At 45.9% G+C, this 15518-nt stretch overlaps 1 protein-coding gene across 1 annotated transcript in view; it reads right to left on the reverse strand.

Annotated features, from left to right (window-relative positions):
- The window catches only part of dock9b (dedicator of cytokinesis 9b), a 187635-nt gene that overhangs the window by 71041 nt on the left and 101076 nt on the right, over positions 1 to 15518 (reverse strand). Inside the window, exons 4-8 of the mRNA XM_073028593.1 lie at positions 14902 to 14984; positions 12995 to 13064; positions 9964 to 10059; positions 5899 to 6033; positions 3768 to 3942 (exon numbers count right to left, since the gene is read on the reverse strand). Coding sequence (XP_072884694.1) covers positions 3768 to 3942; positions 5899 to 6033; positions 9964 to 10059; positions 12995 to 13064; positions 14902 to 14984 — 559 coding nt within the window. The remainder of the gene's footprint in view (positions 1 to 3767; positions 3943 to 5898; positions 6034 to 9963; positions 10060 to 12994; positions 13065 to 14901; positions 14985 to 15518) is intronic.

A 15518-nucleotide genomic window follows, 5' to 3' on the forward strand; every position in this document is an offset into this window, starting at 1 on the left:
GAGGGGCCGGCTACTCCACAAGCCCGTTCCACCACCCAGTGACAGTCCGTCACCCAGCTCCACGGTGGTCGGAATCTCAGGTTCCAAATTAGCCATTAGACCCACAACAACTGTTGTTCTGAACTTCTCCCTCTGACTCTCTTTGGAAGGTACTCATGAACATCAGCTCATCTTTCCTCTTCTCTACCACTTATTATTTTTAACTTATAGTGATTTTTAGGTCTTGCACTGTCCTGCTGTCGCAAAACAATAAATTTCACGACATACGAGGGGTGATTGATAAGTTCGTGGCCTAAGGTAAAAGGAGTCAATTTTAGAAAACCTAGCACATTTATTTTTCAACATCGTCCCCCTCCTACATTTACACACTTAGTCCAGCGGTCGTGGAGCATACGGATCCCTTCTTTGTAGAAGTCAGTGTCTTGGACCTCCAGAAAGTGGTCCACGGTAGGGGTGCTTGATAAGTTTGTGGACTAAGGTAGAAGGAGATGAGTTATACAGCTCTCGTTACAGGCACGTGCAGTTCAACTGTTTGAGTGATTATGCAGGAAGTTTGAAGTTATTAACTTTTGTGGTATTTCTGTTTCAGATAATTGAAAGTTGCAAGTAAGCATTGTCTGAGAAAATGGAAAACATCAGCCTTCGTGCAGTCATCCGCTACCTCGGTCTCAAGGGCTTATCACCCAAGGAGGTCCACGAGGACATGGTGGCAACACTAGGGGAGAGTGAAAAATAAACGTGCTAGGTTTTCTAAAATTAACTCCTTCTACCTTAGGCCACAAACTTATCAATCACCCCTCGTACGTCAGTGATAATAAACCTGACTCTGAAACCTTGGCTAATGTGTAGATCCTGCCAAGTGCACTGGAGAAAGTCCCTCCCCAGCTATTCCCTCAGGCCCCCCAATGGCCCAGATCACACTGACAGCTCGCCAAGGGCACAAACACAGCAGTCCACGGGTCTGGAATACTCAGCAGGCTCGATGGGAGCACACCCAGAGTCAGAGTAATAGTGTGACATAACACAAACAGGCTCTTCGGCCCAGCTAGTCCATGCTGACCACAGCATCCAGCCTACTAGTCACAGTTGCTCATGTTCGGCCCAGAACCCTCCAAACCCTTCCTCTCCATGTACCTATCCAAATGCCTCCTTGGTGTTGCTATTGTACCCACCTCTATCACTTCCTCTGATAGGTCAATCCACGTACTTAACTCCCTCTGTGTAAAGATGTTATCTCTCAGGCCTCGGTTAAATATCTCCCCTCCTATCTTGTATCTACCCCCTCTAGTTTTGGACTCCCTGACCCTGGGGCAAAAAAAAAACTATGAATGCCCACCTTATCCATACCCCTCAAGATTTTACCTGACCTCCCACTGAACCACTGGACCAGGCACCAGCACCAGCAGTTACTTCGAATTTCAAAAATAAATCTTATGCATGAAAATATATGCAAGAGGTACACGCCAATCAGAACTTGCTTGTCTTTACATGCACTGTATAAGGCAGGAAACACACTGCATTACCAAACCGATACCTTCACGGTGTCCCCAAGCCAATACACTCTCTCACAAAGAGCCAACACCCCTCATGTTTCCTCTATAAACAACATACAACTCTGGAGTGTTGGAGGCAGCCACACAGATTTCAGTGAGGGCAGGACTCTCGACTGTAATCCCTCCCAACCAATGTTACCTGTGCTTCTGTCACGTACTAAATTACAGCACAGATACATCTCACCCTTCCTTCCAGTCACTTCTGGCTCAGCTTGAGTACTTTCCTCTTTGCCTCTAGTTTATATTTTGTTTTCTTCTGTACTGCTTGCATGACATATGCAGGGGTAATAAACCTGATTTGCATTCTAAAATGTGTTTGGCCACATCACTGAGAAGGAAAGTGGCTTGCTTTCTTTCCCTTACTACTGCGTTCAATGAACTTGAATATGGTGAAGCCATATGTGTGAAGCCAAGCAGAGCTGCAGAATGGATGCTGCTAATAAGAGAGAGATAAAAGAGAGCCATCCAAGATGCTAACGAGAGAGAGATAACGAGAGAGAGAGACACACATAATTCAGTATTATGGCGTCTTTGCACTGATACTGCCACGGACATTCGCTTTGAACCTGAACTGCTCGTTGATGGTGATACCCCATCAGGGGGGGGATAAAATAGCGGGTTTGCTAAGACACAGGCAGACACGCCACGAGACACTGGAGAGAGCATTGTACCCCCACAAGTTGGTGGGAGTTTGGAGGACCGATTCGCAGGAATCGGTCAGAGGTTCACAGGGTGTAAAGGTACGACCGGTGGGGACCTGTTGTGTGTCCACCCTTGGCTGGGTGACGGGTTCACCACGGAAGAATGGTCGCATCTGGAACGGAGGGGTCACAGTCGGTGACCACAATGGGACAAGAAGACAACAGAAGGTTTGCCTGAAATTTCAGCTGTATCTCTCACTCTCTCTCTCTCCAACGGTACCACAACTACCTCGAACTACTCTAAACTGAACTGAACTCTGCTTCACTTGAAGACTGATCATTTACCCCTACACTTCGATAGAGCTTGGCTGATTCCTATTCCCATATTTCTGTGTATATGTGTATATTATCATTGCTAACCTGTTACATTTATATCCTTGCATTTAGTGTACTGTATTACTTAATTTACTAATGAACTTCATTAGTTTCTAGTAATTACAGACTCCAACGAGTGTTCCATTTCTGCTGGTTGACAACCCAGTTACAGGGTACGTAACAATGGGTTTAAAACAAATTATTGTTAAATGTTATTAGTGGGAAGGACTTTGACCGTGGGTGTTGTCCTGACAGTGGGGGTGGTCCAGCCACCAGAGTTCTGGTCTGCTCTCCTGTACCATTTGTGACACATGTTGCAACCGCAGAGCTGTGAGACGCACCTGCGATCACACACGCCCCCTGAGAGGCAGAGAGAAGGGGCTGGTCAGATCCAGCCATCATTCTTAAGTCTTCAACTAAATCACTTCCTTAGCTTTCTACCTCCAGGAAATACAACTCCAGCCCGTAAATTCCCCCAGCAGGTCCAGGGCTATGTTCTGGAGTTCAGCTCAGCAGTCATGGTGAGGGAAATAGAGAGGTACTGGTTCACTCTCACACACACACATCCCCCAACACAGGCAAAAAAATGTATAACACATAGGTACACACACGTACATCCACCATACCCGTCACAGCATCTCAGAAGGAAAAACCTCTTTGCCATTCTTTCTTCAAACAAGCACCACAGATGAAGTGAGCACACTGTGACACAGCAGAAGACTGGCAGAGTTTTACCGGCCAAGTCTGCCCGCTTTCTGACCGGTTACATCAGCGCCTGGTATGGCGGCTCCAATGACCAGGACCACAACAGACTGCAGAGAGATGGAGGCTCAGCCAGCTCCAACAGGCCACTACCCTCCAAGAGGTGGTGACTCAAGAAGGCAGTATTCATCATTAATGACACTCAGGATATACCCTCTATGGAAATGACCCTTCGGCAGGGTCTTGGCCCAAAACGTCGACTGTTCACTCTTTTCCACAGCCTGCTGACTTCCTCCAGCATTTTGTGTGTGAAGCCATGAACACTACCTTGTTCTTTTTTAACTCTATTTACTTATTTTATAGATTATAGCTACCTTACATCTTTGCACTGTGCTGCTGCAGCAAAATAACAAATTTCATATCCTAATGACAATGATAATAGGATATTATCAGGAAATCGGTCAGATCAGGGAAACAGGACTGAATTCAAACTCACTCTCCAACGAGTCACCGTTCCTCCTCTCTTGCATAGCAGCCTCGAAAGTACTTTGGAGGATTTTATTCAGGGACCCAATCCACTCCTCCATTTCCAGGTCACTGTCAGCCGCCAGCAGGTAACTGCTCTTGTCTTGCATCTTCAGTTCAAAGGCATATCTCCGTATTCTGCTGTTCTGTAAAACAGAAAGACTGCTTTTTGATTCTTCAATGCAGTGATAAACTGAGCAACACTCACAAAATGCCGAAGGAACTCAGCAAGTCAGGCAGCATCCGGGGGGGGGGGGGGGAATAAAGCTCAGATTCATTTTATTTGTCACACGTACATGGAAACATACAGTAAAATTGCATCATTTGCATTAACAACCAACACAACCAAAGGATGTGCTGGGGGCAGCCCGTAAGTGTTTCCACACATACCAGCACTAACATGGCAAGGCTTAGTAGGTTTTGGGCAAAATGCTAGCAAACAGGACTAGTATGCGGACTAGTAACAGGACAGAGCTGTTGGGCTGAACGGCCTATTTCTGTTCCTGCTTCTGTTCCCTATGAGTAGGTCAAAGGCTTGGTGCCTTGCAGCAAGTCCCACCCCTCCTGACACTGCATGGTCCACGCACCATCTGCAAGGCTCAAGTCAGGATCGTGCGGGCGTACTCTCCATGTGTCAGAGTAAATGCCGCTCAAGCAACAGGCTTGCCAAATTCCAGGTCAAACCAGCCCACATAATGGACATCCTACACCACCCTGAACACTCACTTCCTGCACCATAAATACACAGTGGCTGCAGCATGCATCATTTTCAAATTACTTGCTCTGACGACCACAAGGGCATGCCCCAACCCACAATACTGAGAAGGACGAGGGCAGCCAGCACAGTACGACACCTCCAGCTGCAGGTTCTGTTCCAACTTGGACAACATTCCACCCGAGAAGTACATCACAATTCCTTCATTATTATTGGATCTGAGTCCTGGAACTTGTGATCCTACAGCACCAAGGATCTCCACCACATGATTGTCTCACTACCTTCTGAGGAACAATCAGGCTTTGCCAAAGACGCCTAAGTTCAAGAAATAACAAAGAGCTGGGACAATAACAGATCAGGTAAAGTGAAGGGAATGGAAGCAATAGGGACACACTTGAGGTTAAATTCACATCCTAGAACCAAATACAATGACGAGCTTGGATCTTGTCATGAGGTACAAATTTAGACAATGGCCAGAGGGAAGGACCCAGTGACTGGGCTGGGGGTCTTGGTCAACATACTTGAGCAAGATAATGGATGAGTCCCAGGTAGCTTTGTGGAGGGTGCTGAAGTAGAAGCAGCCGTAGGGATTGGGAATGGAGGGAAGGGGGACAGGAAGCAGAACGAAAAGGACAAACAAAAATGATAACCAAAAAGTAACTATTGTAGGACTTTTTAGCATTATCCTCTATGTGGATGAGAACGTGCATTCTTGTAGTCAATATAACATTTTAATTATCGTCACCTGTACTAAGACAGAGTGAAAAATTTGTCTTCTATACCATTCACAAAGATCAATTCATTATACGGTGCATCGAGGTAGAACAAGGTAATAAGGAATAAAGAGTAAGGTACAGATAAATTGTAGACAATAAGGTGCAAGGTCAGAACAAGGTTGATAGTGAGGTAAAGAGTCCATTAGAGCATACTAGGGAACCATTCGATTATCTTACATCGCAGCATAGAAGCTGTCCTTGAGCCTGGTGGGACATGCTTTCAGGCTTTTGTATCTACAAGTAGTTTGTTATTTGTGTGATCAATGTACAAGTGATCTCACAAATAATGGAGAAAAAAAAGTAAGCCCTTCACTCAGAGCACACTAGATCAGCACTTCTCCTCAAAACTACAGGCTCCAGTTTGGAGAGTTCTGTCTACTGCATTTACAGTGCAGTTTATATAAGATCTCTGTGCTGGCTGTTTAGAATTGGCAAGCAATCTGAGCAGAAACAAGAGCCAGACTGTTGCGTTCTGCTTTCCCCTGTAGTTCGAGGCAGTAAACAGGAAACCTGCCGGTAGCTACTTGGGTTTCACCATCTCCAGCTCATTACAGCCGCGACCCTCACTGAAATCAGCAGCAACGCTTCCGTTAAAACGCGTGCTCTCCTACCTGCACCACGCCCATGCACGAATCTAGGAAGATCGAGCCCTTTGGTTCCTTGGAGATTTTCTCGTCTTTGTAGAAATTGAGAATGTAGGAGCCATCACCGAGCTGAGTCAGGTGGAAGAATCGCCTCTTGAATGACTGAGGAGACAGAAGCAGAGCCACAGAGTGGAAGACAAACATTTATGTTGTGTTCAGAATTTACTGCCAACTAGTGAAAATTAACAGACATGGCATTTTCTCAGGGGGTCGAGCTCTGATTATGAAGATTGTGGGTTCAAGATAGATAGATAGATAGATACTTTATTCATCCCCATGGGGAAATTCAACATTTTTTTCCAATGTCCCATACACTTATTGTAGCAAAACTAATTACATACAATACTTAACTCAGTATAATATGATATGCATCTAAAATCACCCTCTCAAAAAGCATTAATAAATAGCTTTTAAAAAGTTCTTAAATAGTTTACTAAAATACATTGAATGGTAACTTAAGCTCAGTCCTAACCCCGGCACTTTAACATATCTTACCCCTGGTGGTTGAATTGTAAAGCCGAATGGCATTGGGGAGTAATGATCTCTTCATCCTGTCTGAGGAGCATTGCATCGATAGCAACCTGTCGCTGAAACTGCTTCTCTGTCTCTGGATGGTGCTATGTAGAGGATGTTCAGGGTTTTCCATGATTGACCGTAGCCTACTCAGCGCCCTTCGCTCTGCTACCAATGTCATACTCTCCAGTTCTGTGCCCACGACAGAGCCCGCCTTCCTTACCAGCTTATTAAGACATGATGCGTCCCTCTTCTTAATGCTGCCTCCCCAACACGCCACCACAAAGAAGAGGGCGCTCTCCACAACTGACCTATAGAACATCTTCAGCATCTCACTACAAACATTGAATGACGCCAACCTTCTAAGGAAGTACAGTCGACTCTGTGCCTTCCTGCACAAGGCATCTGTGTTGGCAGTCCAGTCTAGCTTCTCGTCTAACTGCACTCCCAGATACTTGTAGGTCTTAACCTGCTCCACACATTCTCCATTAATGATCACTGGCTCCATATGAGGCCTAGATCTCCTAAAGTCCACCACCATCTCCTTGGTCTTGGTGATATTGAGACGCAGGTAGTTTGAGTTGCACCATATCACAAAGTCCTGTATCAGTTTCCTATACTCTTCCTCCTGTCCATTCCTGACACACCCCACTATGGCCGTGTCATCAGCGAACTTCTGCACATGGCAGGACTCCGAGTTATACTGGAAGTCTGATGTGTACAGGGTGAACAGGACCGGAGAGAGTACGGTCCCCTGCGGCGCTCCTGTGCTGCTGACCACCGTGTCAGACCTACAGTCTCCCAACCGCACATACTGAGGTCTATCTGTCAAGTAGTCCACTATCCAAGCCACCATGTGAGAGTCTACTCCCATCTCCGTTAGTTCAAGGTAAACTTCAGAAACCAGAATATTAAAACCTTGGCAAGTATGTCGAGAGCAGTGGAGGGACAGCCACACCGAAGGGGATCTTTACCCCTGTCCTCTCATGTGGGCACAGGGTCCCAATGCACTGTTCAAGATGGCCACTGGCCAGTAATAATCCCACAGCCAACAATGTGCACTCAAAAACAGACTATCTGCTCATTATCACAAAGCTGCTTGAGGGAGTTTGCTCTGCACGACCTGGCTGTCAGTTTTCCCATTAAACTGACCACCCATCTAAGGTGCCTCACTGCCTGGAAAGAGCCCTGGGACAGCCTCAAGTGCCACAGGTTTCTTTTACACCCAGGGACCTGAACACCGAACCAGGGAATGGTTCACAAAGATTATTCCAGGAGAGGAGAGTTTGATGTCTCTGGGCCTGTACCCAATGGAGTTCAGGTGAATGTGGAGGAGTTTCAGGGAAGCTCGCTGGATACTGAAAAGGCTGGATAGAGTGGATATGGAGAACATTAGTAGGATCGGAGGTCTCAATCACAGTAAAGGGACAAAGATGAGGAGGAATTTCATCAGCCAGCGGGTGGTGAATTAGTGGAATTTGTTGCCACAGATGGCTGTGCAGGCCAGGTCACTGGGTATACTTAAAGCAGATCTTGATGCGTTCTTGATTTATAAGGGGGTTAAGGGTTACAGTTGGGAGAATGGGTTGGAGAAAAATAACCTTGGCTGAATGGCTTAATTCTATTCCTGTATTTTATGGCGTTACGCCATCAAACCGGGCAGAGTGAGGTAGTGGGGGTGCTTGAGGAGAAGGAAGTTCTGAAGTGCAGCGTCTGAGTCGGAGGGAGGTACTCAAGACGCACACGTCCTGCAACCGTGCACTGACGCAGCAGGCAACCACGATCAGACGCTTTGTCTCACGCAGGTCAGCAGCTCCCATCCTGACCCAGACCAACCCAATCTCACAGCCAAGGGAGTCGGTCATTGTCTCCGACAGAGTACACTAACCTCCATCCTACATTCCAGCCCATTCCACCTCACCACACTCACCTCCCTCTGCACCACTCCATGCACACCCCCCCCACCGATCACCTCACATCTCTTTAATAGCTTTCTCACTGTTCCACTCCCCCCCCCCCAGCTCCCCACTCATCCATTCCCCCTCTCTTCATTCCCATCTCCCCACAATCACATTCCACTATTTAATCCAGCCCTGTTTTGCAGGAGAACCAAGACCATAAGATCTACTGTAGGAGCAGAATTAGGCCACCTGGTCCAACGAGTCTGCTCCGCCATTTCACCATGGCTGATCCACTTTGCCCCTCAGCCCCAACTGGCCGTGAAGAGTACATGAGGAAGCAACAAGGAGATTTCGACACTTTGAGTGAATACGCAAAGATGTGGCAAATGGATGATAAATGTGGGAAGGAGGGAGCTGGACACTTTGGCAGGAAAAATGAAGCTCATCACCAGAAGGATGAGAGACTGCAGATTGCACAAAGTGTAGATCTGTGTCTATAATTTGAGAGAGATTATTTAGGCAACAATAACTGGGAAAGGTAACATTTTGTCAATAGTTCATCCAAGAATGCACTAGAAGCAGTTTAGAGAAATTTCACTCATCTGATAACTGGACTGAGTCAGTTGTCTTTTGAGGAAAAAGCAGTGCAGGCTCAGCTTGCATCTGCTGGAGTGGAGAAGAGTGAGAGGGGACTGGATTTAAACACAGAAAATGCTAAGGGAGATGCACGGGATTTTAGATGCTGGAATCTGAAGCAACAAGCAATTTGCTGGAGAAACTCAGTGGGTCAAGCAGAATCTGGGAAAGGAAAGGAACTGTCAACATTTCAGGCCAAAGCCCTGCATCAGGACTCTGCCAGAAAGCTGTTATGGAAGATTCCAACCCAAAGAAGGAGTGGGGTTTTGATGTAATTGATCTGGAGAGGATGTTGCATCTCCACAACCGCCCAGTGCTGTATGGTGAAAGAGACATTCATTGACACAGCATCAACCTGTCCAGAGTCGTTCTACAGATAATGCAGTCTAACTGACGCGGTGTGGGGACTGAAACAGCCAGCACATGCATAGTAAGCTGAAGTGATGACAACCAGTCACAGGGGAAATATCAGAATGCTACTCCCCAACTCGTGGTGAGTTTACCGTCATCTGCATACGTACGCAGGTGCAATGAAAAGCTTGCTTGCAGCAGAATCACAGGCACACGGCATTACAGAAACAACACTCACAAGAAAACCAAATTTATCAAAAACTATACTGGAATAGAAATCTTTGCAAAACCTAGTTACCAGCTAGTCAATATTTCCATGAAGCTACTCAGCTGATTTATTTAATGCTGCTTGCCAAGGTCAAATCCAGAACCATGTGAAAGGTCCATTACAACTTAAAACAGAGAGCTAAAATGTACAGACACTCCTGTGCCTAGTGTCACTTTATGGACATACAATCAATCTATCTCATATATTTACATATATTTATTGGTTTTTTATTATTATTGGGCCTTTATCTTATTGTGTGATTTTTTTGGGGCTGCATCGGAGCCAGAGTGACAATTATTTTGCTCTCCTTTGTACTTGTACACAGGTAATGACATTAAACAATCCTGGATTTTTGAGTCTTACCCGCATGGTCACACTGATTGCACTGTTCATGTTGCCCTTGTGCAGCCATCCTTGTTTTGTGATCCCTCCCTTCTGTGATCCAAGGGATGCTGTATCCTGTATCACAAAGAAGCAACTCCATCAGTCCCCATTCACAATCGTTTCACATACTTAAGATCTAAGGCAAGCTCCTTGTCAGTAGAATAAGTGAAATACTGCATTCCAAACTCCTGTAAATCCAGTTGTTAACCTCACGCCAGAACACAATCATCACAATCAAACAATGAATCTCACTCAGATACAACAACATGCAAAGTTGGAGCTACTGAGATATGAAATTCACCCCACCTGCCTTATCCTAAAATCACTAAATCACCCTCACCCTTATCAAATTCAAGTTAAGGTTATTATTGGAGGAGAAAGCCATCTTGGCCTATCATGAAGGAGATGGATCTTGGGGTGTTGGTGCGTGGCCAAGTGGTTAAGGTGTTGGTCCTGTGATCTGAAGGTCACTGGTTCAAGCCTCAGCTGAGGCAGCGTGTTGTGTCCTTGAGCGAGGCATTTAACCACACATTGCTCAGCGATGGCACCGGTGCCAAGCTGTATGGGTCCTAATGCCCTTCCCTTGGACAACATCAGTGGTGTGGAGAGGGGAGACTTGCAGCATGGGCAACTGTCGGTCTCCCATACAACCTTGCCCAGGCCTCAATCAACACTGAAACCGATGGACAGCGGAAGAAGAAGGGTCTTGGGTGGTGCGGTAGAGTCGAAAAATTAGTCCTTATGACATTGATGTGATGTAACCCTTCGTGTCCAGTCGTCATTCCATGAATTGACACTGAATTGCCAATATATTGCTAAGGAGTGGTGCCCAGAACTATTCTCGGTGGTCTCACCAGGAACTTGTATAGTTACCATTCCATGTGTATTTATTTATTTAAATATTTATCTATCTATCTATTTATTTATTTTTTGCAATACAGCACCAAATAGGCTCTTCTGGCCCTTTGAGTCATGCTGCCCAGCAACCCCCCTCCCCCATTTAACCCTAGCCCTAATCACGGGACTATTTACATTGACCAATTAACCTCCTAACCAGTAGGTCTTTGGACTGTGGGAGGAAACCAGAGCACCGGGAGAAAACCCACACATTCCATGGGGAGGATGTACAGACTCCTTACAGATGGCGTTTCGGAATTGAGCTCCGGACTCTAGACGCCCTGAGCTGTAACAGTGTTGCACTAACCTCTACTCTACTGTGGCGCCCATGTCTGTGTCCTGATATATATATATATAAATGCCAGAGGACATTGAACATGTTTGATTCAAAACATACCTGTGAAATAACTGGCAAGGACCTTAAAGCACTGTCAATTCTAATTGTTCAAATCACAAAATGCGTTGAGTGGATTACACTGAATACAGGAAGCAAATCTCAAACAGAACTAAACAATGGCACGGTAGTGCAGTGGTCAGCACAATGCTTTACAGTACCAGCGACCTGGGTTCAATTCCCGCCACTGTCCATAAGGAGTTTCCTCCGGGTGCTCCGGTTTCCTCCCACAGTCCAAAGCTGCAATGGTTGGTAGGTCAATAGGTCATTGTAAATTGTCCCATGATTAGGCTAGGGTTAAATCTGCTCAAGGGGCTGGAAGGGCCTATTCCACACTGTATATCAATAAATAAATCAAGTACAGAGCCAAGGGCTGACCGCTTAAGAAACTTCCTTAACTGATTTATATCCTGCAATATGGGATCCAAAACTGTATGAAATTAAGTGGGAATTTATGTGAGTCATTTATCTTGGGCTTTCCTTACATGTCTGAGGATCCAACAGTTAATCCCAAGGCTTCGCTCTGCTGCAGTAGCATTACTGCATCCAACAGCAGGGGGCGGGGCTTCGAGGGGTACAGGCCAAACGCGGGGAACTGGGACTAGCTGTGTCGGCATGGACTTGCGCTGGAGATCCTGTATCTCTGATGTGTTGCTCTACGACTCCACAGCACAGTGGCACGGCAGGGCAGTGGTTCACAGCACCAGTGGCAATTCCCACCGCTGTCTGCACGGATTTTCTCTGGGCGCCCCGGCTTCCTCCCACGTTCCAAAGGCGTACGGTTAGAGAGACCGAGTTGTGGGCTTGCTACGCTGGTGCGGGAAACATGGCAACACTTGCAGGCAGCTCAGCGCAATCCTCACTGGAAAAAACCTTCCATTTTTCGTTGCAAATGACAAATAAAGCTATACTATTATCAATTTATCTCTTCTCTTTTTTTGACTTCCACAACATAATCAGAGACTCCTGCAGCTCTGGAGAGATATTCATTTCACTGGCCCTCTGGTGGAGAGCTACTCGGTTCCATTCCACAGTCCCCCGCACACGAAAGCTCAACTTTAATCCTGTTGGCAGTACAGATTCAAGGAATGATTCGTGGACACTAGGGGTTGTATCGGGCCAACATTATGCTAATTTTTTAAGACTCCAGACCACTTGCCCATCTGATCATACACTCCATCTTGGGAGGGGGGGCCGGATGATGAAGCAAAAAAAATCTGACGGGTGACTCTAGTGAGAGTTGGTCCCGATTGAGCAAGCTTGCTACCTATTGTTTCTGTTGAATGTAAGGACACAAGAAGAGGGAGAAGGCCTTTCTTCCAACTTTGTTATTCAGTAACATCATGGCTGATCATCAAACCTGTCCACTCAGCCTCCCGATATCAGTAACCCTCTATTCCCTCAGTACGTAGAGTGCACTGGTGATGGAACATGTATGCCCACAACATACAAGTCCCATCTTGACACTAATGGTCAGGACCTTACCCCAAATACATACCCACAAGGAGGAAGTCCCATCCCAAGTACATCCTCTCAAGGTATAAGTCCCACCTCGGCACAAGTGGTCAGGACCTTACCCCAAATACATGCCCTCACTTCCAGAAACGAGTGACTGAACAGCTAGGACACAGCTGCTCACTGAAACCAGAAACAGCTTTAGGAATAACAGGAAGCGTAGGCTCCCAACCCAATTCACATCAGAGAGACAGTGATAATCACCTCGTCTTTGTCAACATCCTCATCAACTTCAAACACGTGGACGGGAAGCTTCTCCGGCTTTGGAGCTTTGCTGTCAGGAGAGAGAGAAAAAATACAAAGTTTGCATCAAAGACTCAGACCCAGTCTGAAACATAAAGCAGTCACTGCCTGAAAAAATCTGCATTTCTATATCACCTTTCAGGATTGGGTGTCACTGCAGGTGCTTTGCAACCAAAACAACATTCTTAAGGCAATGTGCAGAACATGGCCACAAATATGCAAAAAAAAATGGAATTGAGGGTGACCCTTTAGAACAGAGGTAAGGAGGAATTTTTTTTAGCCAGAGTGGTGTATCTGTGGAATGCTCTGCCACGGACTGCGGTGGAGGCCAAGTCCGTGCGTATATTTAACGCATAAGTTGATTGTTCCCTGATCAGTCAGAGCATCAAAGGATATGGTGAGAAGGAAGGTGCATGGGGTTGAGTAGGATCCGGGATCAGCCATGATGGAATGGCACAGCAGACTCGATGGGCTGAATGGCCTAATTCTGCTGCCATGTCTTATGGTCTGATGGTTCCCACAAACTGGTTAATAAGAAATCATCTAGAATCACTAACATCGTGGAATATCCAAAAGGTGATACAAGGAAGCATTAGAACAAAATAAATATGTGACACCGGACTGGGATGAGAGACTAGGAGCCTGGTTTTAAGGAATGGCTTAACAAGACAGGCAAAGATGATTGTAGAACTTGGAGCCCAGGCAGCTGATGGAACTGTTGCCAGTAGGGGAAATTAAATTCAGGATATACAAAGAGACAACTGCGTTTAAAACCAGAGAAGGATACAGCACCAAAACACCATGAAAAGTCTGAAGTACTGAGGCCGAGGCTCTGGAACTTCACACTGTCAGGTCCAAGGAAATCAGAAATGGAAGCAGAAAATGCTGTTGTTAGCAGGCCAGAAGGCATCAGGAGAGAGAAGAAAAACAGAGTCACTGTTTAAGGATTGTGTCTGGGTCTGATTTTTAAATTCAGTACAATACACAAATGGAAGTCAAGGCAGGGTCAGTGAGACAAGGGGAACAATGGCAGTGGGGTTTCAGCAGTGAATTAGTTGAGAGAGGAATGGAAATGGACAACAATATGAAGAACTGGAATTGGATTTGATTTATTATTTTCCAATCTACTGAGATAGCGAAAAAAATTTGTCTTGCATACCGTTCATACAGACATTAAACAGTGCTTTGAGATAGAACAAGGTTAATCAATAACAATGCAGAATGAAGTGCAAAAGCCACAGACAGCTAAAACCAGTCACATTCAGTGCCAGATATGGGAACATTAAACAAAACTCTGCAAATTAACGGCATTAGTACTTCAAAAATTCAGTGTAATAGTAACATACATGAAATAGAAACAGAATTGCATTGGCTCTGCTAATCAATGAGATGGCTGCTATCCTGTTGGTTTAATTGTCGTTCAGCCATACATGAATACCGATAAATACAACCTAAAGAAACAGCATTACTCCACGGTCAAGATGTAAAAGACAGTATCAACAGTCATACACAGCACAAGACATATACCACACATATGAGGTATCAGTAAAATACAGTCACATAAAAAATACGTCTAGTCCAAGATCTTGAGTCCATGAATGGTCAAGCACATCCTTTGCCGAGGGAACACCTGGGTGCAGCACTGACTCCAGCTTGGATGCTGCCCCAACCTTCAATGACACACGATCCCAAGAATTACCCCCCGTCGGTGTTCAGGAACTATGCATCCACAAAATCGACAAGACACTCGGGTGATCAACTCGTTACAACTGCTGGTCACAGCTCTGAAGACGAGAAATTACTTCTAGACTAGAAAGGTTTCACTTCACAGGAGAGGCAGTGCATCAGCAAGAAAGCAACCCACTCACTTTGGCAGCTTCCTGAAGTCTCCTGAGTAGTCCTCATATCTGTAGTGTATGAGGTGCCAGTCAGAGTCGTAGGTCTTGATACACTGCAAAGAAAGAGGAAAGTAATGGTGAGCACTGCACCGTAATTACAGACCATTCACCCCTTTTCCCATCCTTCTACCAGAGCCACCTAGTTTATCCCTCTTCTTAAACCACGTACTTCAAGCATGGAACTTGTTAAGCAGCATCACAGTAAGGATACGAAGGCTTTGGAGAGGGTGCAGAATGGATTTACCAGATTGCTGCCCGCAATGGAGGGCATGGGCCATATAGGAGAGATTTGACAAAATTAGATTGTTTTCTCTGGCATGACAGAAACGGAGAGGAGACCTGATAGAAGGTGATAGATAGGGTAAACAGCTCCAGGGAAATAATGTTTAACATCAGAGAGCATGCATACACGTAAAGGGGGGGGGGGGGAGGGAGAGGGAGGGAGGGAGGGAGAGAGAGGGGGGGAGGGAGAAAGAGGAGGAGGAAAGGTGGAGGAAGTAAGTTCAAAGCAGATGTGTAGGGCACGTTTTGTTTTCACACAGAGACAGGCTGGGGTGTGGAAAGAGTGCTATATATGCTATAGACAT

Source organism: Hemitrygon akajei, chromosome 2, assembly GCF_048418815.1.
Source record: "Hemitrygon akajei chromosome 2, sHemAka1.3, whole genome shotgun sequence".
NCBI classification, from domain to species: Eukaryota; Metazoa; Chordata; class Chondrichthyes; order Myliobatiformes; family Dasyatidae; genus Hemitrygon; species Hemitrygon akajei.